The 23,760-nt window shown below is 47.2% G+C and overlaps 1 protein-coding gene and 1 non-coding gene across 5 annotated transcripts in view; one reads left to right on the top strand and one right to left on the bottom strand.

Moving 5' to 3' along the window:
- Positions 1-21,908, top strand: part of UBE3C (ubiquitin protein ligase E3C) — a 122,899-nt gene extending 100,991 nt beyond the window's left edge. For 3 of the 4 annotated variants that reach the window (XM_058723642.1, XM_058723641.1, XM_058723640.1), the window contains 4 exons: positions 3,013-3,201; positions 3,299-3,365; positions 10,726-10,856; positions 20,311-21,908. In XM_058723642.1, coding sequence (XP_058579625.1) covers positions 3,013-3,201; positions 3,299-3,365; positions 10,726-10,856; positions 20,311-20,481 — 558 coding nt within the window. In that variant the 3' untranslated portion in view covers positions 20,482-21,908. The remainder of the gene's footprint in view (positions 1-3,012; positions 3,202-3,298; positions 3,366-10,725; positions 10,857-20,310) is intronic. The other variant, XM_058723643.1, reaches the window with a different exon arrangement.
- On the bottom strand, positions 16,457-16,541 carry TRNAQ-UUG (transfer RNA glutamine (anticodon UUG)). Its single transcript has one exon. It is a non-coding gene; the product is annotated as a tRNA-Gln (tRNA).
- Positions 21,909-23,760: the final 1,852 nt, after the last annotated feature.

Raw genomic sequence — 23,760 nt, 5'->3', positions numbered from 1 at the left:
GCCAGACGCGGGGCTCGAACTCACGGACCGCGAGATCGTGACCTGGCCGAAGTCGGACGCTTAACCGACGGCGCCACCCAGGCGCCCCAAGAGGGGTTTTTTTTATCAGCATAAGGAAACCTCGAACATACAGATGTCAATGCTGCTGGCTACTCTTGTCTCCCTGCACCTGGTGGCACGATTTAAAAACGAAATAAAAGTGCTAGGGCAGTCAGTTTTATGATGACCTGTCCACGGCCTTTGCTAATGGGAGTATTTCCCATTTTTCCTTCTGAAATAGGTGGTAATAGTGAAATGTCACATTTGTAAGAGTTCCATTAAAGCACCACTGATAATATTGGAATCTATTAAAAGCAAAAGTGTGAAGTTAAGATGTTCCAATTACTCATAGAAATTCCCACTGGATAAAGAGATCATAGATGACAGTGCATAAGAATAATTATACTAAAGAATCAAATGAGAAAAATTTAGAAAGTCACTGGTAAAGCAGCTAATTTGGGGGTATCTTATGGATTCCCATGGAGATGGATATAAAAACATGGGCCTTCATACAGGTTTCCATTTATAAAATACTGCGAGTTAAAGATTTGTAATATGCAGCTACTTCATTACATTGGCAGGTTATGTTAATTAATCTTCCGTTTTCAAATAATAGTGTTCCTCCCCAATTTGTTTCCTTTGGTATAATCAGTCCGGCTGTTTGTTAGCCTGCTGGAAAACGAACGTGAGACTTCAGCCTGCTAACCTGTACCCAGAGCTCTCCCGAGCGGGCACTCGGGGCTTAACGTGGACCCGGCATGGGCTTCTGTAACGTGGGAGAGCGTGAACCTGAGTCCCAGGACCCTGTTGAAGCCCTGGCTTTGCAGCTGTGCTGTGGCCTTGGGCAAGTCCTAGAGGCCCGTCCTCATTTTCAGAGGGTGCGTCCGCTGCGCTGAGGATAAAATGAGCCGTTCTGGTGAGTGAGTGAGTGAGTGAGTGAGGCCCTGTCCGCTCTGGTGAGGGAGGCGGGCGGGGGGGTGGGGGGAAGCCCGTGCACCCAGCCACGCCATGAACGCAGACATTCCGAAGCGGGGAGATAGCTCTGGCTGTAAGAGCTGCTCTCGTTCCAGATTGAAAGCTTTAAATATGCCCTCAGACCTGAGATCCTAGGGCAGGCCGGACACGGTGTGGAACGTGGGAAGTTGTGTGGGTGTAGCCCAGAGAGTCACTGGAAAGGTCATGGCCGTCCCAGCAGGCAGGGCTGCTGGGGCTTGGGAGTCCTTCAACTGATGGTTTCGTGGGTCCTTTGTCTTCGAGTCACTCAGTACACCCTCGCTTATTACCTGTTGGCAGTCCTCTTAAAGGAACGGGTGGGATTTTGAGATGAAAACAGAGCAGCGAGCTCCTGGGGCCCGGGTCACAGATGGCCTGCCAGCGGACGGCGAGCACGGGAGGCGTCGTGGCCTGTCCCCGGCTGGAGACGTGCAGGAGACGAGCGTGCGGAGCGCGGAGAACGGGAATCAGTGAGAAGGGGGGCGTCACCTAGAACGTGCCATCTGGAAAAAGCAAACCCAGTGAGGTGGTCGTGGGGCCGTCAGGCACGGGACGAGTTTATCATCTTCAGCAGATTTTTAAATGGCCATGGGGCGCCTGGGTGGCGCAGTCGGTTAAGCGTCCGACTTCAGCCAGGTCACGATCTCGCGGTCCGTGAGTTCGAGCCCCGCGTCAGGCTCTGGGCTGATGGCTCGGAGCCTGGAGCCTGTTTCCGATTCTGTGTCTCCCTCTCTCTCTGCCCCTCCCCCGTTCATGCTCTGTCTCTCTCTGTCCCAAAAATAAATAAAAAACGTTGAAAAAAAAAAAAAAATTTAAATGGCCTTTGTGCCAAGTGGTAAGACACCGGGGTGACGTGCCACCGTCCTCGATCCGCATGGAACGCGACGGGTCCCAGGAGAAGCGCAGGCGGTGGAGGAACGTGAGGAGGAGGTGCCGTGTCTGCCCCGGAGGGGGGCCGCCTCCGCGGTGGCTCTGGAATGTCTTCGTTCACTTACGGTGGATTCGCTGTTTCCCTGTCATCCGGATGCACCTGAGAGTGCGTTTCTCCCGTTTAAGTGCTAGGAAACGAGGAACTTAGAAGGCGCGTTCGGGCCTGCGCGTTCGTGATCGTCTGGTGTTCTGTCGTCCCCTCTGGTGTGTGAGACGCTATTGAAAATACCACCGCTGTGCCAACGGCGAGAGCGGTTCGGGGGCCCAGCGGACTCGCGGGTGTCCGTTGCAGTGGGCGGGCGAGCCGGCGCCCGGCCTCTGCCCCTGCCTGGCGCGTCCTCGAGTGACCGTGTGCCGGACCTGCAGGTTTTGTGATGTGCCCGCGTGACGGTAACCACTCGTTCTTGGGAATTCAGTTCAGATACGCGGGAACGCGCTGGTCTGTTACCTCTGATGTTGCCACTGTCCTGAGTCACATTTAAAATACTTCAGGGGTGCCCGGCTGGCTCAGTCGGTGGAACGTGCGACGCTCGATCTTGGGGTTATAGGTTCGAGCCCCATGTTGGGTGTAGAGATGATTTAAAAATAAAGTCTTTTTTAAAAAAATAGGGTACCTCATAGTACCAACATGATGGAAATAGAAAGAGAAGAACGTGCTGTTTGTACAAATATGAGCAATTATTCTACCGCAACCTTCATTCCTTAAGCTGTATTTTCTCCAGATTGAATCGCTTTTGATTTAAGTTCATTTTTGGTTCATGCCTTTGCCCTTTGCGATTCCTAATTTTTGAGAACGAAGTTGCCACGATTACATTGTCGCGTCATTCCTTAGTGCTTTGGAGAAGGCGTTGGTGGCTGCTGATCTGAAACGGTGAGATGCCGGGCTTCGGAGAGTCCCACGAGAGCGGCGTCTGCGCCGACGCAGACTGGGGCGCCCCAGGCGCCCAGCTTTTATTCTCGCGACGCAGCAGCACCGGCAAGTGTCTTTGAAGAAATTGTTTCACTCTAGTCATACTTGGGATTTTCAGACCCCGATTTTAATGTTCACAGGTAGTTGAACTAAAATTTGGTGGAAAAGACATCCCTGTCACCAGCGCCAACAGGATCGCGTATATCCACCTCGTAGCGGACTACAGACTGAACCGCCAGATCCGCCAGCACTGCCTGGCTTTCCGGCAGGGCCTGGCCAACGTGCTGAACCTGGAGTGGCTGCGGATGTTTGACCAGCAGGAGATTCAGGTACTTCTGGAGCCGCACTTACCTCGTGACGCGAGAAAGCGTTCTTGAAATCCGTCTCAAATTTTACAAATTGGCCTTTTTGCTTTTTCTTTGGCAGGTATTGATTTCTGGTGCCCAAGTTCCCATAAGTCTTGAGGACCTAAAATCCTTTACAAACTATTCAGGTATGTTGTCAGTACTAGTTATTTGTTCCTGAAAATGTTCCAGATGATGTTTCTAAACTAATTTTTTTTTTTTTAATATTTGTTTATTTTTGAGAGAGAGAGAGCATGAGCGGGGGGGAGAGAGAGAGACAGAGCATGGGCGGGGAGGGCAGAGAGAGAGAGGGAGACACGGTATCCGAAGCAGGCTCCGGGCCCTGAGCTATCAGCACAGAGCCCGATGTGGGGCTCGAACCCACAGACCGCGAGATCATGACCAGAGCCAAAGTGGGACACTTAACCTGAGCCTCCCAGGTGCCCCTATTTACTTTTTTATTAAATTAAAAGTTTCTGCTCTTCAAGAAAATGAAAAACCAAAAGGAACATATACAGATGGCCAGTGAGCACATAGAAAGATGTGATTACATTGTTGAAGCATTAGTTGTCAGAGAAATAACAAAACCATTATGAGATTGTTCACAGATCGAATTGGTGTATCTTTTGGGTATTTGTAAGTTTTTTAAAATTAACCTCATGTGTATTTAAGAACAGTGAAGAGAAAAAAAAAAGCATCCTTAAAACAATCATTGTTATTTTGGCGAGTTTTTCTTAATCATGGCGTATAATTCTAGTTTATAGTGTTACGTCATTTATAGTATACATTGTTTGTTTAGCACCAGAAATAAAAAAGATATTTCCAAGCTGTTATTCTTCTTGCAATTAATTTTCGATATCAGATACATATGTAGTGATTTATTTTTTATTTTTTTTCTTTTAATTTTTTTTTTTTTAATTTATATCCAAATTAGCATATAGTGCAACAATGCTTTCAGGACTTGATTCCTTAATGCCCCTTCCCCATTTAGCCCATCCCCCCTCCAGTAACCCTCTGTTTGTTCTCCGTATTGAAGAATCTCTTATGTTTTGCCCCCTCCCTATTTTTATATTATCTTTGTTTCCCTTCCCTTACGTTCATTAGAGTTCTCATGTGAGTGAAGTCATATGATTTTTGTCTTTCTCTGACTAATTTCGCTCAGTATAATACCCTCCAATTCCATCCACATAGTTGCAAATGGCAAGATTTCATTCTTTTTGATTGCCAAGTAATATTCCATTGTATGTACATACCACATCTTCTTTATCCATTCATCCATCGGTGGACATTTGGGCTCTTTCCATCCTTTGGCTATTGTTGACAATGCTGCTATAAACATGGGGGTGCATGTGTCCCTTCAAAACACCACACCTGTATCCGTGGATAAATGCCTAGTAGTACAATTGCTGGGTCGTAGGGTAGTTCTCTTTTTAGTTTTTTGAGAAACCTCCACTGTTTTCCAGAGTGGCTGCACGAGCTTGCATTCCCACCAAAAATGCAAAAGAGATCCTCTTTCTCCGCATCCTCGTCAACATCTGTTGTTGCCTGAGTTGTTAATGTGAGCCATTCTGACAGGTGTGAGGTGATATCTCATTGTGGTTTTGATTTGTATTTCCTTGATGATGAGTGATGTTGAGCATTTTTTCATGTGTCGGCTATCTGGATGTCTTTGGGGAAGTGTCTGTTCATGTCTTCTGCCCATTTTTTCACTGGATTATTTGTTTTTTGGGTGTTGAGTTTGATAAGTTCTTTGTAGATTTTGGATACTAACCCTTTATCTGATATGTCATTTACAAATATCTTCTCCCATTCTGTCGGTTGCCTTTTAGTTTTGCTGATTGTTTCCTTCTCTGTGCAGAAGCTTTTATTTTGATGTGGTCCCAGTAGTTCATTTTTGGATATATGTGATTTATTTAACCTCCCACTGTAATAAACAACTTTGTGCATATTTCTGTGTTTTTAATGAGAGAAACCCAGAAGTTACATTGCTTATTGAAGGGTATGAAGATTTGGGGGGATGGAATTCGAACGCATAGGGTACACAGGGGAAATGTGACAAGTTAGGAAGTGGCACACATTTTTTAGTTTGGTTGAGGATAATTCTACCCTTCCAGTCTTTTTTCTCACCTATGGAAAACTCTCCAAAGCTTAAATACATATTGTAAAAAACCTACAGTTGTGAGCCATTTATTCTTATCTTTATTACCTGAATGGAATTTATTTTATTGATTTGTTTGTTGAGTTTTAAGTAGGCTTCACACCCAACGTGGGTGTAGAGATTACTTAATATGTATATATAATATTAAAAAATATTTTATGTATCTTAGGAAACTTAAAACATAGCCTTAAATAAACCCGGTGATGAAACAGTGCACTCCATGCGACGTCACATCTTTAAAGATGAAATTGAGTAAGATGTGAGCAAAAACACGCAGTGGTTGTGAGATGATTAGTCATTTCTGCTTGTTTTAAAATTTTATTTCCCTTTCTTTATTATCTATTATGTCCTACATCATTTACTTTCTACAGCCGAGAAAACTTTAAAGTCATTTCAGTTTCGGGGTGCCTGGCCGGCTCAGTGAGTGGAGCTTGCCACTCCTGATTTCAGGGTCATGAGTTCAAGCTTGGAGCTTATTTAACAAAATGAAAAATAAGGGGTGCCTGGGTGGCTCAGTCGGTTAAGTGGCCGACTTCGGCTCAGGTCATGATCTCACGGTCCGTGAGTTCGAGCCCCGCGTCGGGCTCTGTGCTGACAGCTCAGAGCCTGGAGCCTGTTTTAGATTCTGTGTCTCCCTCTCTCTGTGCCCCTCCCCTGCTTGCACCTTGTCTTTCTCAAAAATAATAAGTTAACATTAAAAAAATTTTTAATAAGAATAAATAAATTAAGTCATTTCATTTTCACAAAATAACAGTCATTTACAATTAATGAAATTACAGGCAATTTTTTTCATTGTACTTCTCTTTTTTCTAAATATTACGAAATGTATATTTCTTTCAGAACAGTATTTAAGCCTTAAAAACATCCTGTACATGAGTTCCAGCTACAGCTGAGTAAAGAGAGGCTTTCTCTCCTCAAAGATCAGTATTAGCGTGATGTCAAAAGCAAACAAAAATAACCTGAGGAAAGGAAATTATAGATTAATATCCCTCAGGGACATAGATGCAAAATCCTCCAAATATTAGCAAGCTGAGTCCAGCCGCTGAGTAGTTTCTATCCCATGAATGCGAGGTTAATTTAACATGTGACAGTGTATTAATGGGACATGTGGTATTGCTGGCACGGGAACAGAACCGGCCCGGCCGTGTCAGCAGGTGCAGAAGGAAGGAGAGAAAAGCAAGTTATTCTCTTCAGCATCTAAGCATCTCCTGCCCAATGAGGACTAAAAACTCGTAGGAAACTAGGAACGGGGGAGCTTTCCCAGCCCAATTCAGGACGCGCACAGCGCCCGCACACGGTGGCGAGGGTCTACATGCTTCCTGCCCGCGGCCGAGGCACGTGACTGGGCTTCCTAGCTCGTGCAGCAAGGCGGAGGGAGGGAGGGAGGGAGGGAAGTTTCAGCTTGGAAAGGAGCAGTGAAAGAAGTAAGACTTTTTTCACAAATAGCATGACAAAAAAAACCCAACTAGAATTAAGAAACAGTTTCAGCAGGTGGCAGCACAGATCAGTACACACAAACCAATTTTGTGTTTATGTGCAGACCCAGAATGGAATTAAACAGTTCCATTCCTAGTAACATCACAAAGAATAAAATACAAAATTAGCAAAGCAAGTGTACGTGCAAGACTTGTATGCCGAAAACTGTAAAAACACTGCTGAGAGAAATTGAAGACCAAATTGGGGGGGGGGCGGGGGGGGGAGATGGTCCATTTTCATGGTCAGAGGACTCTGTATGTCAGGATGTAGTTCTCTTCAAATTAATCCACAAATTCAGCGCAACCCCTACCAAAATCCCAGCAGTCATTTTATAGAAATCGACAGGCTGATTTTAAATTCATTTGGAAATGTAAAGGTCCTAACATAGCCAAGATAATTTTGTACGAGAGCAAAGTTATAGGACTTATACTCTGATTTAAAACTTACTCTAAAGCCACAGTAATCAAAGCATTGTAGTATTGGCACAAGGATAGGCTTGTTGATCAATGGAACATAATCAGGAGTTCAGAAACAAATCCTCATATTTACGGTCAGTTGACAATTCACTTGATGATACAATAGCCCTGGGACAACATCCACGTGGGAAAAAATGAGCTTAGACCTTTACCTCACACCACCGTATGTACAAATTAGCTCAACAGGATCAGAGGCCAATAGGTAAAAACCAAAACTATAAAACCTCAAAAAGAACATAAAGCAGAAAATCTGCATGACTTTTGGATTAGACACAGTTTTTGATTGTACACCAAGAGCATGATCCAGGAAAAAGAATTTGATAGAAAATTGGACTTCCTCAACATTAAAGCTTTTGTGCTTCAAAAATTACTATTAAGAAAATGAAAGATAAGCCACAGATGGGGAGAAAATATTTTCAAGTAATACATGTAACAGTGGACTGTGTCTACTGTAGATATATAAAGAACACTTACAGCTCAGTAAGACAAACAATCGAATTTAAAAACATGGCCAAAAAAACCCCCAGGTTTTGGGGTTTATATATATCTGAAGATACATATAAATGGCCCGTAAGCAAATAAGCACATGAACAGATGTTTAACACTAGTAATCATTAGAGAAATAGAAATCAAATCCTTGAGATATTACTACACACCCATTAGAAAGACTATAGTCAAAAAGAGACAGTACCAAGTGTTAGGGAGTACATGGAGAAATTGGAACCCTCTTCACTGATAGAAATGTAAAATAGAGCCTCTCTGAAAAAGTTTACAGTGATTTAAAAAGTTAAATGCAGAACACCTGGAATTTTACAAAACAATGAGGCTATACTCCTACCTCATACTGTACATAAAAACGAACCCAAAATGATCAATAACCTTGATGTAGGAGCTAAAACCATAAAAGTCCTAGGAGAACACCGGTAAGTCTTCATGACCTTAGATTTGGCATTGGATTCTTAGATATGATACCAAAAGCATGAGCAACAACAACTATATATATAATATATATATATATAATATATATATATTATATATATATATATATATATGTAAGTTGGACTTTATCAAAATCACAAACTTTGTACATCAAAAGACATTGTCAAGAAAATTAAAAGACGAACCTTACAGAAGGAGAGAAAATATGCAGAAGAAATATATATGTGTGTCCAGAATATATAAAGAACTCTTCTACTCAGCAACAAAAAGACAAAGCAATTCAAAAATGGGCAAAGGACTTGAATCGACATTTCTCCAAAGAAGATATGCAAACAACCAGTAATCTCAAAAAGGTGTTCAATATCACTAATCACTAGGGAAATGCAAATCAGAACAATATTGAAATACCCTTCACATCTATCAAGAGGACTATTATTAAGCACATACAAACACATGTGCACGCATACAGAAAACAAGTGTTGGCAAGGATATGGAGAAATTGGAACCCTTGTTCGTTGCTGGCGGGAATGTAAAAAAAGCCACTATGGAGAATGGTTTGGTGGCACCCCAGATAGCTAAACATAGAATTACCATATGACCCAGCAATTCTATCTTAAGTACAGACGCAGAGGAACTGCAAGCAGGGACTGAAGCCTGTTTGCACATGCACGTTCATACAGCATTATTCACGGTAGCCAAAAGGCGAAACAACCAAATGCCCATCTACAGATGAATCGGTAAACACATCCATACAGTGGGGTATTAGGAAGTCTTAAAAAGGAGCGAAGTTTGAAAAGTTATAATAGGGATGAATCTTGAAAACACGATGCTAAGTGAAATAAGCCAGACACAAAAGGGGCATCTGTTGTATGATTCAGCTTCAATGAAATACCTAGAATAGGCAAATTCCTGGACTCTGAAAGTAGGTTAGAGGTCACTGGGGCTGGGGGAGGGGAATGGGGACTTGCTGCCCAGTAGAGTTTCTGTTTGGGGTGATGACATTTTGGTTGGACTTAGGTGCTTGCACAACACTATGTATGTAATTAATGTCACTGAGTTGTACACTTAAAAAATGGTGAAATTTATGTCAGGTATTTTACCACAGTCTACCCAGACCTCTCTGTCCTCCAAGTGCCATTTCCTAAGCTTTCTTCCGAGGTAGCTCTGACGGGGTAATGGAAACGGAGCATGGTTGGTGCTCCCGTGTAGATGAGCCATCGCTAAGAGCACACCTACAGAGACAGGGCGGACTGGTGGCTGTCTGTAGTGGGGCATGGGATTCCTTTGAGGAAATGGGAATGTTCCAGAAGTAGATTGTGGACATGGTTGTAAAACTAAATTTGTGGACACGTTTACATAGATGAATATGTATATATTTATGTAAATATGTTCATGTTCATATGTATATAAATATATGGATGTGTCTCTTTACAATTAATTTCTGTTGCTGGAAATTTGAACTCTAATGTTTATGTAAAGGCACATAATACCTAAGGTCACTTTGTCCACACTATCAAGTCATAAGTTTAAAAAAATGAAATCAATGCAACCTCTTCTTTGCCAAGAAATTGTCTTGGGTTGTTTTGCATTACCCTGTCTGCACTGGAAGCTTGTACCTTTAATGATCTTAGCTATTCCAGTAAATAGGTTTTAAAATATTATCATATTCATTTTGGTGCCAATTAATGCACTTAAGATATTTTATCGATGTTATTTCTGTAGTATATTAACAATGAGGGAACAATATATAGCAATTATTTCAGTTTTAGGAAGCACTTAGCTAGATTAAAAGCTGTAAGTAGCAGATAGTAGTACACTTAAGAATAGTGGTCTAATCGTGGGCTGGGGTGGGTTGGTAGCCATGGTCTGTGCCTTCTTGTCACAAGGGCGGGTGATAAAATGAATTTAGACCCTAAGATCATGTCGGCCAAGTAACTATCTCTATTAGAAATAAAAACCCCAGAGTGTGCTGTTTTCAGGTCTGTGACTCTGGTATAAATCCTTTGTTAGTTAGGGTCTGCTGCTCAGGGGAGGTGGGTTTTCAACCCGCAGAGGAGTCAGAACCCAGGCCTTTGCAGCCAGGGCCCATCTCGGGGGTGGCGGGGTGTTTCCCATTCTGGCCTTTGGTATTTGGGCCTTCCGGAGGTTTCTGTCCCCTCACGCACTCGTCCATCATCTCCCAGGAGCAGAATGAATGGGGTCTCCAGGGGCTCCTGCTCCTGGCTGGCTCAGGCTTGAGTCAGGGTTGTGAGTTCAAGCCCCATGTCAGGCATGGAACATACGTGGAGGAAAAGAAGGGTGTCTCTAGAGCTGGCTTCCAGCCACAAGCCAGCGCCCATCACTGTAGCGGGCGGACGAAGGTGGATCACTCTTAGCAGTCTGTTGCTCTGCTGTTTCTGGGAGAATCCTCCTTTTGCAATTACCTTGTTTTTAGTAAAACATTTATTCCCGTTGTCCTAGGAGGCTATTCTGCTGACCATCCTGTGATCAAAGTCTTTTGGAGAGTTGTGGAAGGATTCACAGATGAAGAGAAGCGCAAACTGCTCAAGTTTGTAACCAGCTGCTCCCGACCCCCTCTCTTGGGGTTTAAGGTAAGGGCTTCTGTGCCATGTGCTTTGAGCTCCAACTTGTAACCAACGAGGACGGCCAGCAGGCCCCATCTGTCCTTTGTTTTCCGGGCAGCGTAGTGCTTTTATAACCCCAGATTCCGGGGTGTTGTTATGTTAGTAGGTGTTTCAGCCAGATCAACTAAGGATTGGCCGCTACTGTATATGAAGGTGCTGGGCCCAGGGTTGACCTGTTGATGTGGTGGGCGTGATCATGATGGCCCGTGGACAGGCCCTGCAGGCTGGTGGGCTCACTGGAATATGAATGACCCGTGTCCTACATCTGTGATGCATCGTAAGCTGGTTTTCCTACTGAAGGAAACACGAGCTAAAAATGTTGATGTAGTGTATTTGGGAAGAATAAGGTATGAGTAAAACTGCACTTGACCTTTGAATAACACGGGGTTGGGGGGCACTGACGCCCCCCATGCAATAGAAAACCCACGTATAATTTCTGACTCTTCAAAAACGTAACTACAAAATAGGCTGCTGTTGACGAGAAGCCTTACCAATAACAAATGGCCAATTAACACGTGTCTCATGTATATTATACATCGTACACTTACTATATAGTACGCCAGAGAAAAAATTTAAAATCGTAAGAGAAGATAAGATACCTTTGTAGTACTGACCTGTATTTATTGAAAACAATCTGCATAGAAGTGGATTCATGCAGTTCAGACCAGTATCGTTCATGGGTCAGTGGTATATTTCTCCCTGGTTGTTCTCTGTTACTTATCATTTCTGACAATTAATGATTGCCTCATATAATTCACCTTAATATTAGTGAATAAAATTGGTTAAGGGACAGTTAGTATGTTTCCCTTATTCATTGTAAGTTAAAGCAGCATCAGTGGTCTAAGACACACAATGGTGGGTGTGTGTGTGTGTGTGTGTGTGTGCGCACGCGCATGTGTGTGTGTGTGCAGTACAGAAGGGTATCAGTCAGATGAGCTCGTGCTGTGAGACATCGGGCAGGCTTGCACCTTCCAATAACCTATGTTATTCTTTTCTTTAAATGTCTACTTTGAAATTATTTCAAAAGTGTAGAAAAGTGAGAACTTCTGGTATGTAAATTGCACTTCAATCAAGCTGTTTTTAAACAGTCAACATCATTAGGGGCGCCTGGCTGGCTCAGTCTAGAGCATGCGACTCTTGATCTCGGGGTTGTGAGTTCAAGCCCCATGTTGGGTATAGAGCTGACTTAAAAATAAAAAAATCTTTGGGGCTCCTGGATGGCTCAGTCAGTTAAGCGTCCAGCTCTTGATTGTGGCTCAGGTCGTGATCTCATGGTTTGTGAGTTCGAGCCCCACATTGGGCTCTGCACTGACAGTGCAGACCCTGCTTGGGATTCTCTCTCTCTCCCTCTGTCTCTGCCCCTCCCCTGCTCACGTGCTGTCTCTCTCAAATGAACTTTTTTTTTTTAACTTAAAAATAAAAAATCTTTAAGAACACTTGACATCAGTAGCTTCACACAGCATCTCCATCGTGTGGTCAGAGCTGGAGCCAGCAAGTGGAGAAATGGGAGAGGGGCGGGCATGAGCACAGTGGTCTTACTGTCCACAGGACCTGAGTCGTCGACACTTCACAGTTTGGAAGCGGTGATGAGTTAGGATATGAAGGTAAACCTGTTCGTGAGTAATAGTGACATCGGAACTAAAATCACTTTTCTGTCTTCCACATTATCAGAGAGGGAGAAAGCAAGCATCCAAAACAAGACAAACGGTACCAGCCAGATGTAGAAAACAGCACTCAGAATCATAAAATAGACACTTAACATGAATGAGAGAAGGCTGACCCCTTCCAACAATGAATATACATAGAATAATGCCATGTGCTAAAGGGTTTAAAAACTCTGCTGTGCACAAGCGACACACCGAAACAGTGATTCACGAAGACTGAGTGATGCTTCTGACTCGGCGTGTAAGCCCTGCCCCCGAAACAGCTGTGCAAACCTGCCCTGTGGCCTTATGTGCCAGCACCGACCAGGTACCAAATCAGGCAGACAGCCTGAAGGAAACGTGTCTTTGCTGCTTGGTTCCTCCTGGGCGTGTCGTGGAGTGTGGGGCTGTCGCGTGTGGGGGCCCACAGAGCAGGAAGAATGCAGGGGCCGGTGCGCAAGTGCATGGGCCCCTCAGACCCCGGAGAGGGTGTTCACTGGACCAAGTTTTATCATCACCTGGTGATGGAAACAGTTCTATAAACAAAATTCTCCATATGAAGATCGTAATACCGTTACGTAGTTTTATCGGTAACATTCATTATGAGAAACCAGGCTTCTAGTATCTTCCAGTTTCTAAATGGCCCCCACACCTAGAGGTAAAAAAAAATTAAGCACCTACTTTCGTGAAGGGAAGTTTGGAGGACCTGCTCCCATCAAAACTGAGTGGAGGACCCAGAGATTCCTGCCAGCGCCTGGTTAATTAGTCCCAGGCCAGTAAAAATTAGGGGTCTTGCTGGAAGAGGAAGGTTCGGAAGGTTCCAGCCATTTTAGCAGCCAGTGCGGGAGTCTGTGTAAAAGGCCTGTGGGAGCGCTGCAGGCTGGAGGGAGGAGTGTGGGCTTTATGTTGGCTTTTGAATCCCAAATAGTGAAAACCCTCTTGTCCCCTGTTGGGGACCCCACACAGTCACAACTGAGTTGTCACTGTCACATGAGTGTTACTTGTGGAAGTTATGAGACAGTCTTCCTATCTTGGATTTTTTTCAATGATCTAAAGCCTATTAAATGTAGAATTTAATGTAGAGTTTTCAAACATCTTTGCAGCCGTCGTAAGTTAGACTCCACAGCTGGAAGAAGTCACCTTGCTGTGTGTGCTCTCCAGTTGGGCCGCGTGCCCGGAGAGGCTGGCGGGACTCAGGTGGGGGAGGAGGGCGGCCCGCGGGTGGAGGACCGCGAGGCAGAGGCGGACGTGCGTGATTTACAGGTCACGAGACTCCTTAGCGCCGGCTTAGCGGCGGAGGACAGCGCTTGCTAAAGCTAATTAAAGTTTAATATGTTCAGTGAGTGCGATGGCTACAGACAAAAAGGTCATTACGGCGCTGTAGAAAATTGTTAAGTTGCCATCAGGCCACATAACAAATTGATGATTTTTCTTACTCTGAATTAATCCAAATTCCCGTTGTGCTCTATTTAATAATGCACGAAATAGTGCCCTTGACTCAGATTGCAGTGAAGAACTTCATTTTTTTTTTTTTTTTTTACTTTTAAGACTCCAAGTGGGAAATTCAATTAGCATTCTGTACAGAAAGCCAAACTGGGACATTTTACTCCAAATGCCCTTGAGCTCTTCCCGCCCAGGCCGATGCTCGCCCTCCTTCCCCACGCCTGCCCTCGTGTCTCACCGTGTGATGCTTTCATCGCAGTTTATTCAAGCATTGCAGAAAATTATTGTCCTCAATGCACTCAAAAGGCTAAATAATAAATGTAATATCTTTTCTGTTTCTCTTTTGGATCCTGTTTTGACACTTTTATGAGACACTTGAAATAGCATATGAACTGTAACTGTTTTATTATTTTTTTGAACTGTAATTGTTTTATTATTTTTTTTGAACTGTAATTGTTTTAAAAGACAGTGGTTTTTAGCACATACCGTATGCCACGTATACTGTTTAAATAAGCCTTTTTTTTTTTTTAACATTTATTTATTTTTGAGAGACAGAGTGCAAGTGGGGGAGGGTAGAGAGAGAGGGAGACACAGAATCCGAAGCAGGCTCCGGGCTCCGAGCTGTCAGCACAGAGCCTGATGTGAGGCCTGAACTCACAAACCGTGAGATTATGACCTGAGCTGAGATCAATCGGACGCTTAAAGAGTGAGCCACCTGGGCACCTCTTAAATTTTTTTTAATGTTTATTCATTTTTGAGAGAGAGAGAGAGAGAGACAGGGGAGGGACAGGGGAGGGGCAGAGAGAGAGGGAGACACAATCCGAAGCAGGCTCCGGGCGCCAAGCTGTCAGCACAGGGCCCGACGCGAGGCTCAGTCTCACGGACCGTGACGTCATGACCTGAGCTGAAGTCGGATGCTCAACCGACTGAGCCCCCCAGCCTCCCTAAACGAAGTTCTTCATTGAACAGTGGAGAGATGTCCAGGGGCTGATTGGTAAGAACCGTGTAAGTCTCCATTCGGTGTTCTCTGGGCTGTTCTCTTAACTCGGTTTTGCCCACGTCGTAAAATACACACTAAATTCAACATGTAAACGAAATGAAACCGGCTGGAATGCAATTTGGGCCAGTTGGGTGCCTGTCGTGCTGGGTGACATGGTCTCCTGGAGTCCCCGTCAGAGGAGGGACACGGTTCCAATTTTGCTCGCTCGTTTCCACTACAGTGGTTGGTAGGTAATTATTTTTTATACTGTTTGACCATAATTCTTAAATATAATTTAAGCTGATTGTGTACTCAGTCATGTAGGCCTTTTTTTCACTCAACGTTACATCAGGGTCATTTTTCCTCATATTAAGTCATCTTTGAAATATTTTTAATAAACGTCCTAATGTCCAATCATGTGAATTTGCCACAGTTTACTTCCTGTTCCATCAGTTGTTTACAAGCCTTCCTTCCTACTGGTGTGGGGACCATCCTCATGCATAAACCTCCGTCCAGGTCTGCGACTGCTGGTGCACAATACAGTCCTGGGGGTGGAGGTCACGGGATGTGGGTGTGTAGGCGCCAGACTGGCCTTCACGGACAGTTACGCAGGTCATGGCCTGGAGAGGAGGGTTCAGAGAAGGCGCCAGTGGGTGTGCGCGTGAGCAGGGGCTGGGTCGTACGTCTGCCTGGGCGCTGGCGTCGGAAGCACAGGCTCTCTTGTCACAGCTCTGGGGAGGAAGGGCACTGACCCGGAGCTGAAACCACCCTGGTTCTGGATAACCCCACCCCCTCCCCCGGCACCCATGTGGGTAGGCCGCCGTTTTGTTTTCTGGGCCCCGCGTTCTGCACCGGGACAGAGGGGGTGCGGCACACTGGGTGTCTGGAATCCTGTAGTCATGGAGCGCGAAAGCCACGCGTGCCCGAGAGTTAGCAGATTCAGGCTTTTGGGATGAAGACCGTCTCCACATCTTGGCGTCCGCGCTGGAAGAGAACACGGAAGGCCCGGCCTATGTGTAATGAATGTCTGTGTATAAGAGAAGGATGGAGCCCCCGGTCATTTGTAGCCAGCGAAGGATTGGCATTTCCAGAGGTCTCACGCTCAGCCTGCCTGATCAGTTTAGCCTGCAGATACGCCTGCACAGGTGTGAAATAACTGAAGCACGTGCTTATTCACAGCATCAGTATTTGTAAAAATAAGGAAATAAGTAATGCCCATCAACAAACTGCTGCATACATCTAGTGCAAGACTGTGCAGCCTCAGAAGCAGGAAGCTGGATTGATACAGAAAGATCGTAAAGACACATTATCAAGGGAAGACTTACACACAACACTGTACGTACGCATTGTGTTAACATTTCGTATTTTTTATGTACCTATTTAATTTTTTTGACGTTTATTTATTGAGAGGCAGAGAGACATAGAGCATGCGCAGGGGAGGGGCAGAGAGAGGGGGAGACACACAATCCGACGCAGTCTCCAGGCTCCGAGCTGTCAGCACGAGCCCGATGTGGGGCTCGAACCCACAAACCAGGAGATCATGACCCGAGCCAAAGTCGGACGCTCAACCGACTGAGCCACCCAGGCACCCAACATTTCATAGTTTTTAAATGGGGAGGGAGAAAACAATTTTTTAAGTAGGCTCCACACCCAGCATGAAGCCTAATAACATGGGGCTTGAACTCACAACCCCAAGATCAAGATCTGAGCTGAGATCAAGAGTCAGATGCTTAACCAACTGACCACCCAGGCACCCTGAAAAATTTTTTTTCTATTTTTTCTTTTTCAAATTTTTATGTATTCTTATTTTTTTAACGTTTATTTATTTTTTGAGAGACAGAGCATGAGCAGGGGAGGGGCAGAGAGAGAGAGGGAGTCACAGAATCAGAAGCAGGCTCCAGGTTCTCAGCTGTCAGCGCAGAGCCCGACGTGGGGCTTGAACTCATGGACTGTGAGGTCATGACCTGAGCTGAAGTCGGACGCTTCACCGACTGAGCCACCCAGGCGCCCCTTCAAATTTTTATTTAGATTCTAGTCAGTTAACTTACCGTGCAATATTGGTTTCAAAAGTAGAATTCAGTGATTCCTCACTTACATACCACACCCAGTGCTCAGCACAAGTGCCCTCCTTATACCCATCCCCCATCCAGCCCATCCCCCACCCATCAGTTTGTTCTCTACTGTGGAGGGCCTCTTATGGTTTGTGTCCCTTTCTCTTTTGTTTTCCTTTCTTTCCCCCTCCCATATGTTCATCTGTTGTGTTTCTTAAATTCCACACAGGAGTGAAGTCATATGGCCTCTTTCTCTGACTGACTGATTTTTCTTAGCATGAAACACTAGCTCCAGCCACATGGTTGCAAATGGCAAGATTTCGTTTTTTATGGCTGAGTAGTAGTTTTTTATGGCTGAGTAGTGTGTGACACACACACACACACACACCACGTTTTCTTTATCCATTCATCAGTGGGTGAGCGTTTGGGTTGCTTCCATAGTTTGGCTGTTGGGGTGCATGTACCCCTTTCGAATCTGTATTTTTGTATCCTTTGGATAAATACCTATTAGTGCAATTGCTGGGTCGCAGGGTAGTTCTGTTTTTAACTTTTTGAGGACCCTCCACACTGTTTTCCAGAGTGGCTGCACCAATCTGCATTGCCACCAACAGTGTAACGTCGTTCCCATTTCTCCACATCCTCACCAACACCTGTTGTTTCTTGTGTTTTTGTGTTTCTTTGATTTTAGCCATTCTGACAGGTGTGAGGGGGTATCTCATTGTGGGTTTAATGGGTATTTCCCTGATGATGAGTGATGTTGAACATCTTTTTATGTCTGTTGGCCATCTGGATGTCTTCTTTGGAAAAGTGTTCGGGTCTTCTGCATTTCTTCACTGGATTATTTGGTTTTGGGGGGTATTAAGTTTGAAAAGTTCTTTATAGATTTTGGAGAAAATATTTTCTTGTATATGCACTAATTTCTGTGGGATAATGCTTAAGACTCCCAAATATTACTGCTCAGGGGATGGGGGCTGGGCAGCTGGGACAGCAGGATGAGAATGTTTACACCGTGCCTTAAAAAATAACCAGAGTGACATCATCAGGTTTAAAAAATAATCACCTTAATCCCCTGGTACCGTCAGTGCTCCCGGTACAAACAAGCCCCGGGCCGTCTGCCGTGCTTGCTTGTTGCCTAGCTTTGCTCTTTTCTCTTTCTGGTCTGTGCTGTCCACCTCCCTCTCATCTGGTACTTTGTGGTCTGATTACTGGAGGAGCTGGGTTGTTCCTCCTGCATCTCGTTAGGGATCGTGAGAGGTCTCATCAGCTTCCAGATCTGAGTTGTCCTCTTTTGGCGGTAACGTTGCATAGATGACGTCCACTCTACATTTTCCGACTTGAGCACCACAGATCTGGTGCCGGGGAGTCAGCGGTGCGCGGTGCTGAGACCGGCGTGCGCGCCTGGGGTCGCTGGTTTGGCCGTCTGTCACAGAGGCCACTTGTGGACACTCCCTAGATCCATTCCTGGCTTTTTTTTCTTTTTTAGTGTGTCTTTATTAGAGAGAGAGAGAGAGAAGAGCACGCGCACACACACACATGCAAGCGGGGAAGGGGCAGAGGGAGCATCCCAGCAGACTCCACACTGTGCTGTCGGCCCAGAGCCTGACGCAGGGCTCGTTTGAACTCACCAACCGCGAGATCATGACCTGAGCTGAAGTCGAGTCAGACACCTATCCGGCCGAGCCATCCGGGTGCCCCTGAATCCACTCTGTAACGTAGGGGTGCGGCCGAGCCGCCCGGGCGCCCCGGAATCTACTCTGTAACCGGGGGTGAGACAACTGCATCAGCTGTGTTCCCGCTGCCTCATCTGTTCACTTATTAGCTGGAATTTTCTATAAAGAAAAACTTTATTTTTTCTCTTCAGCTGTTTGGTTCCCCTGTGAACAAGTCACGATCACCCTTCAGCTTCCAGTGTTCGGAATATCGAGTGGGTGAGCCCACATCTCCTACAGGCAGGCGTACCTCCAGTTCCCTCACTACCACGGTGAACGCTCGGGCTTTAACGTGTTCTGCGTTTCAGGCCGTTGCTGTCATTCTTTTTGATATTCAGAGTGCCCTCCTGTGGGCGGGGGTGCCTTCGGGTGGGCCCTTTAACCCTCGGAGTTCGGGGAGGCTTTCTTGCTTTCTGGTGTGACAGATGGTGACACGTGTCGTGTGCGCTTCTGGGCTCCACGCAGAATCCAGATTTCCCCCAGGAGGCCTGGCTCCTACAGACCAAACCTGCGTGCTTAGTCTGTTCCTTGTCACACGTGGGGGTTGTCTGCGGCCTTTGCAGGGGACAGTTAGGAAATGGTGTTTTCTCCCCTGAAGAGAAACATATATCACAAGTTCAAACTGAGACTTCCAATTCAAATATCGGCTTATATTTGATTCTATATTTACATCTTGTTTTGCCACTGATAGTCTCGGTTTCAGTTCTCTCCTTGGCTTCATCTCCTGGTGAGTCCCAGGACCGCACAGTTACAGTCCCTTGTGCATGTGCACTACTTACGTATGACACGACCGCAGCTTTGGAACCACACTCGGGATGATGCCTCCCTGCGTGACAAAGCCGTCAGTGCACAGGCTCATTGTTTCATTTTGCGTTTGGTATTTAGACGTTGTCCCCCCCCCCCCTTTTTTAAATGTGTATTTATTTTGAGAGAAAGAGTTGGGGTGGGCAGGGGAAGAATCCCAAGCAGGCTCCATGCTCATCGAAGACCTGACACAGGACTTGACCCCACGACCCTGAGATCATGGCCTGAGCGGAAATCAAGAGTCAGACGCTCGACCGACTGAGCCACCCTAACCCTTTCTCTCCCCTTTTGAGTGAATTTGTTTCTTGGGGGTTTGTTTTGTTTTGTTTTGTTTTTGAGTGAATTTGGTCCTTGTTTTCTGTTACCCCATCCACATGGCCGTCCCGCCTGCCTGCAGAGTGTGCTGGTCTGGAGAAGACCGCCCCCCCCCACCCCCTCCCTGCCCCGGGTGCCTTCTTTCCCACATTTCCACAGAAACAAACAGGCCTCTGTATTCAAGTCTTCACCCTCTTAGCTTCTTGAATTTTAAACAGATTTTCAAAAGACTGAAACACAATGCCTTAGAGGCCCTATTTACTGAACAGGTTATTTTTCCCATGAATGAGCGCTATTCTCGTCCTGTTCCCTGCACGGAGTGTAGTCTGGGGTGCGGTGAAACACCAAAAGTCTTTTGGGGAAATGTGACCACAGCAACTTTTTACTGTTTGAAGCAGGTGAGTTTTGTGTGCTTTTTAAGACGTTCATTCAACAGCCTGCCTGTTAAAGCCGCCTCGTGCACCCCTGTCTTTTCAGGAGCTGTACCCCGCGTTCTGCATTCACAACGGAGGCTCTGACCTCGAGCGGCTCCCCACGGCCAGCACCTGCATGAACCTGCTGAAGCTGCCCGAGTTCTACGACGAGACGCTTCTGCGCAGTAAGCTTCTCTACGCTATCGAATGTGCTGCTGGCTTCGAGCTGAGCTGAGCGGAGGCCAGAACTGACCCTCTGCAGAGAACCGACCGGTGCCCGCAGCACAGGCAGCACCCCCCGGCCGCCGAGGGCGCTGGGGCCGGGCTCCCGCAGCTCTCCGCGTACCCCCATCCCTCATTCCACCCCCTCAATTGTCTAGATGGTCCAGTAAGTCACGGTCACTTACTTAGACGGACACTGCTTTTCAGATAACTTAGAATAACAAGGGTTACGTGCCATGCGGCTACGTTAGTAATTTGCCAACAAGAGCACAGTTTTAAGACTAGTGGCGACTCAGTGAAATTAACCAAAGATGAAGCTTTGGCTTTGCTGGTGGACTCGAGCCTCCCTCCGCTGGCGGGGCTCCTGGCGGGGCTCCTGGAGGGCGGCGCGTGCTCCGTCCGCAGAGACGTGGGGTCTGAGACGTGGAGACGTCACTCTCAGGGCCCGCTGCTTCTCGTGTGGCTGAATTGTTTACAATCCTAATTGTTAAAACGAAAGGCATTTTCTCTCCTGCCTTTTCCCAAAGTGGTTAGGTCTGGAAAATACACAACGTGATAATATTTTATTTGTGCTGTTTAAGCCATTCCCCTGCACGGGACTAGCATGCTTGTTTCGGGGTACCGAGGACCGCACCGTGGTGGCTTGGGTACTCCCGTGTGTGGGTGTGTGCGAGGGGACGTTCATCCCTCTTCCCTTCCTGGCTGCACGCTGTGGCGGGAGAGCTCCCGGGAGAGGGGAGGGTCTCGTCCAGGCCCCACGGCACGCGTGGCCTCTGAGAAGTGGCGACGTGGGGAGAACAGACACTGGCATCGGAGTCACTTGAACCAAAGGGGCGGCTGCGGCTTTGCACTCAGTGTGGCCCGCTGTGGCCGGGCCATCCGCGGCCCACCGCCCTCCTACCCCGGGGCACGCCCCCCCCCCCCCCCCCCCCCGGATGCGTGGGGTAATGCGCCGCCTGCGCCCTCCCCTGCGCCCTCCGCTTCTCGAAGGTGCTGCTTCTGGAGGAAGACCGGCCGGTCCCACGCGGGCCCGGGGGAGGGGCGTCGGTAACTCTCTCTTAAAAAGGCACTTTATCGGGACCTTCCTTGTTGCTGGGTGATTCCGGTCTCTGAAAACGGAGTGCGGAGTGCGTCAGAGCGGCCCTCCCTCCCGACCAGGGGAGTGGTGGGGGCGTGGAGGGGAGTGTGGAGGGGGGCGTGGAGGGCCCAGCAGCTACTCCCCCCCCCCCCCAGCATTTCCTGTCACCGGGGCTGGGGGCCGTGCTGTGGAAGTGACCAGAATTAGCAATATGCTTTTAAATGCGGGGAAACTGAATGACACTTTTAAGACAATGACCATATCAAAACAAAATGTATAATTTCGTAATTTGAATAATAAATTAAGTGTTTAAATGCTATTTGTAGTCTTGATATACAGAAATAAAATAATTAGGGTTTGTCCTTGGTTTTATTTTTATTTCAGGTTGGTTTATGGTGAATGTTCTGTATCTTCTTTACGTATTATTTTGTATATTTTATTATCCGTATTTTGAAAATGGATTATCTGGGCCTGAGGGGGGATGGGCAGTTCTACTTCCTTCGGCTTTTTTTCTCAGCTGCTCTGAGCTTACTTATTTATTTATTTGTATGTTCCAGTGGTTACATATTTGCATTAAATGTTTTTCCCCAAGATTGTGTTGGAGTCCACCGAAGTCATTGTGATCACTTGTGGTCTGCCCTGCTGAAACGACCAAGATCCTCAGTATGCGCTGGTTTTGTCACGGACGTTCGAATGGCGCCAGGTGACCCGTGTGACAGCAGCCTGTGATCGTTCCCGCGAACCCGGTAGAGTCCGCAGGAGCGCCTGCCGTCGGAACGCACAGAGAGGCTCTGGCAGACGGACCTGTGACGGCCCTTCCCGTGGCCTCCGGCGACCTGACTGCACAGCCCCCTGCCTGGGAGTGACCGCCACCTTCCCAGCCTCTTGGTGGGCCGAAGAGGACGTTGTTGAGAAAAATCATACCTGAGGCAACACTCTCCTTGCTCTGCCGTACTTCGTGCGCACTGCTGGTAGCTCTGTGCTCGAACCTGAACGTCGAGTCCCGGGGGGTTAGGCCAGGCACTTCTCACAAGCTGTCCCTGCAAGTGGATTTCAGCCGGTAACCTGTGGAAGCTCCCGAGGGCAGCGTCATCGCTGCGCGGGGCTCTGGCCGCCACATCCTGCCCCGGTGCTGGCGAAGCCCCCGCCCCGCGGCTTGCATGGGGTGCGTGCCCGGCCGGGCACCGTGCGGCCCTCGGGAGCCCCGTGACACCGCCCCCGGCGAGCACAGCCCTCGGTCCGTGCAGTCAGGCGTTGTGGGCACGGCCACGCTGTTCAGCGTGACGGAGAACCGAGGCAGTGCCTCGAAGACCTGTGGATGCTCGCGGGATTTGGAGCACAGGAAGGGCTCCGGAAACGTCCTGAAGGGGGGACTGGTGAGCATGACACCGTTGCCAGTTGCAGCTGTCTCATACTTCAAAGAAAGATGAACAGAATGCAAATAAAATAGAAATCCGGGGCCTAGAATAGGAGCCCAAAATAAGCTAACCAAAGCTGATAATTAGCTATTCTCTTGCAGCCAAGGCCTCAACAAGCCCAGAAATGTAAACCACCCGCTTTCAGATTCATCCGTGCCGGGTCAGAAAGCGTTACGATTGTGGGATAATCTGTCTGGAGTACCACGGCCGCGCTCGTACGACACAGGACAGGTTTCCCCTGGAGACCACTCCCCGGACGGCCCGGGGGCGTGGCTGAGCTCTGGTGGTGGCCGGACATGGTGGCCTCTTTCCTTCTCCCAAAAAAGTCCTCTTGGGGAGGGTTTGGGGAGCTGAGATGGTCCGGGCCGGCTACAGGTGGGAGTCTTCTGGGGGCTCCAGGGCTGCGGGCCATGCCAAGCTCCCTGCTTCCAGAAAACCCTGAGGGTGAGTTCTTAAGCAGAAGGACTTTGTGGCTCAGCTCGTGTGTCTGAGAAAACGGGGACGATCTGGATGCTTGGGCTTCACGGTGGCGCTGCGAGGGTTTGGTGGGAACCCTAAACATGCTTTCACTTTAGCGTGCTTGCAGCGCAGTGGAACCTTATCTAAGACTGTGGGCTTTCGTGGTTTGTCACCACAGGCTGAAGACGTTGGAAGCCACGCCCCAGCAACCGTCCGAGCCTTCCCAACGTGCAGCGGCCCCGCCAGGCACCGCAGCCTGGGCACAGAACGGCCACCCACCCGCTCACCTCTTCGCCTGTGTCTTTCTCGCCTCCCTTCCGTTCTTGTTCTGGAAGGA

This window comes from Neofelis nebulosa, chromosome 4, assembly GCF_028018385.1.
Source record: "Neofelis nebulosa isolate mNeoNeb1 chromosome 4, mNeoNeb1.pri, whole genome shotgun sequence".
NCBI lineage: Eukaryota > Metazoa > Chordata > Mammalia > Carnivora > Felidae > Neofelis > Neofelis nebulosa.
This window is presented reverse-complemented; position numbering and strand designations above follow the sequence as displayed.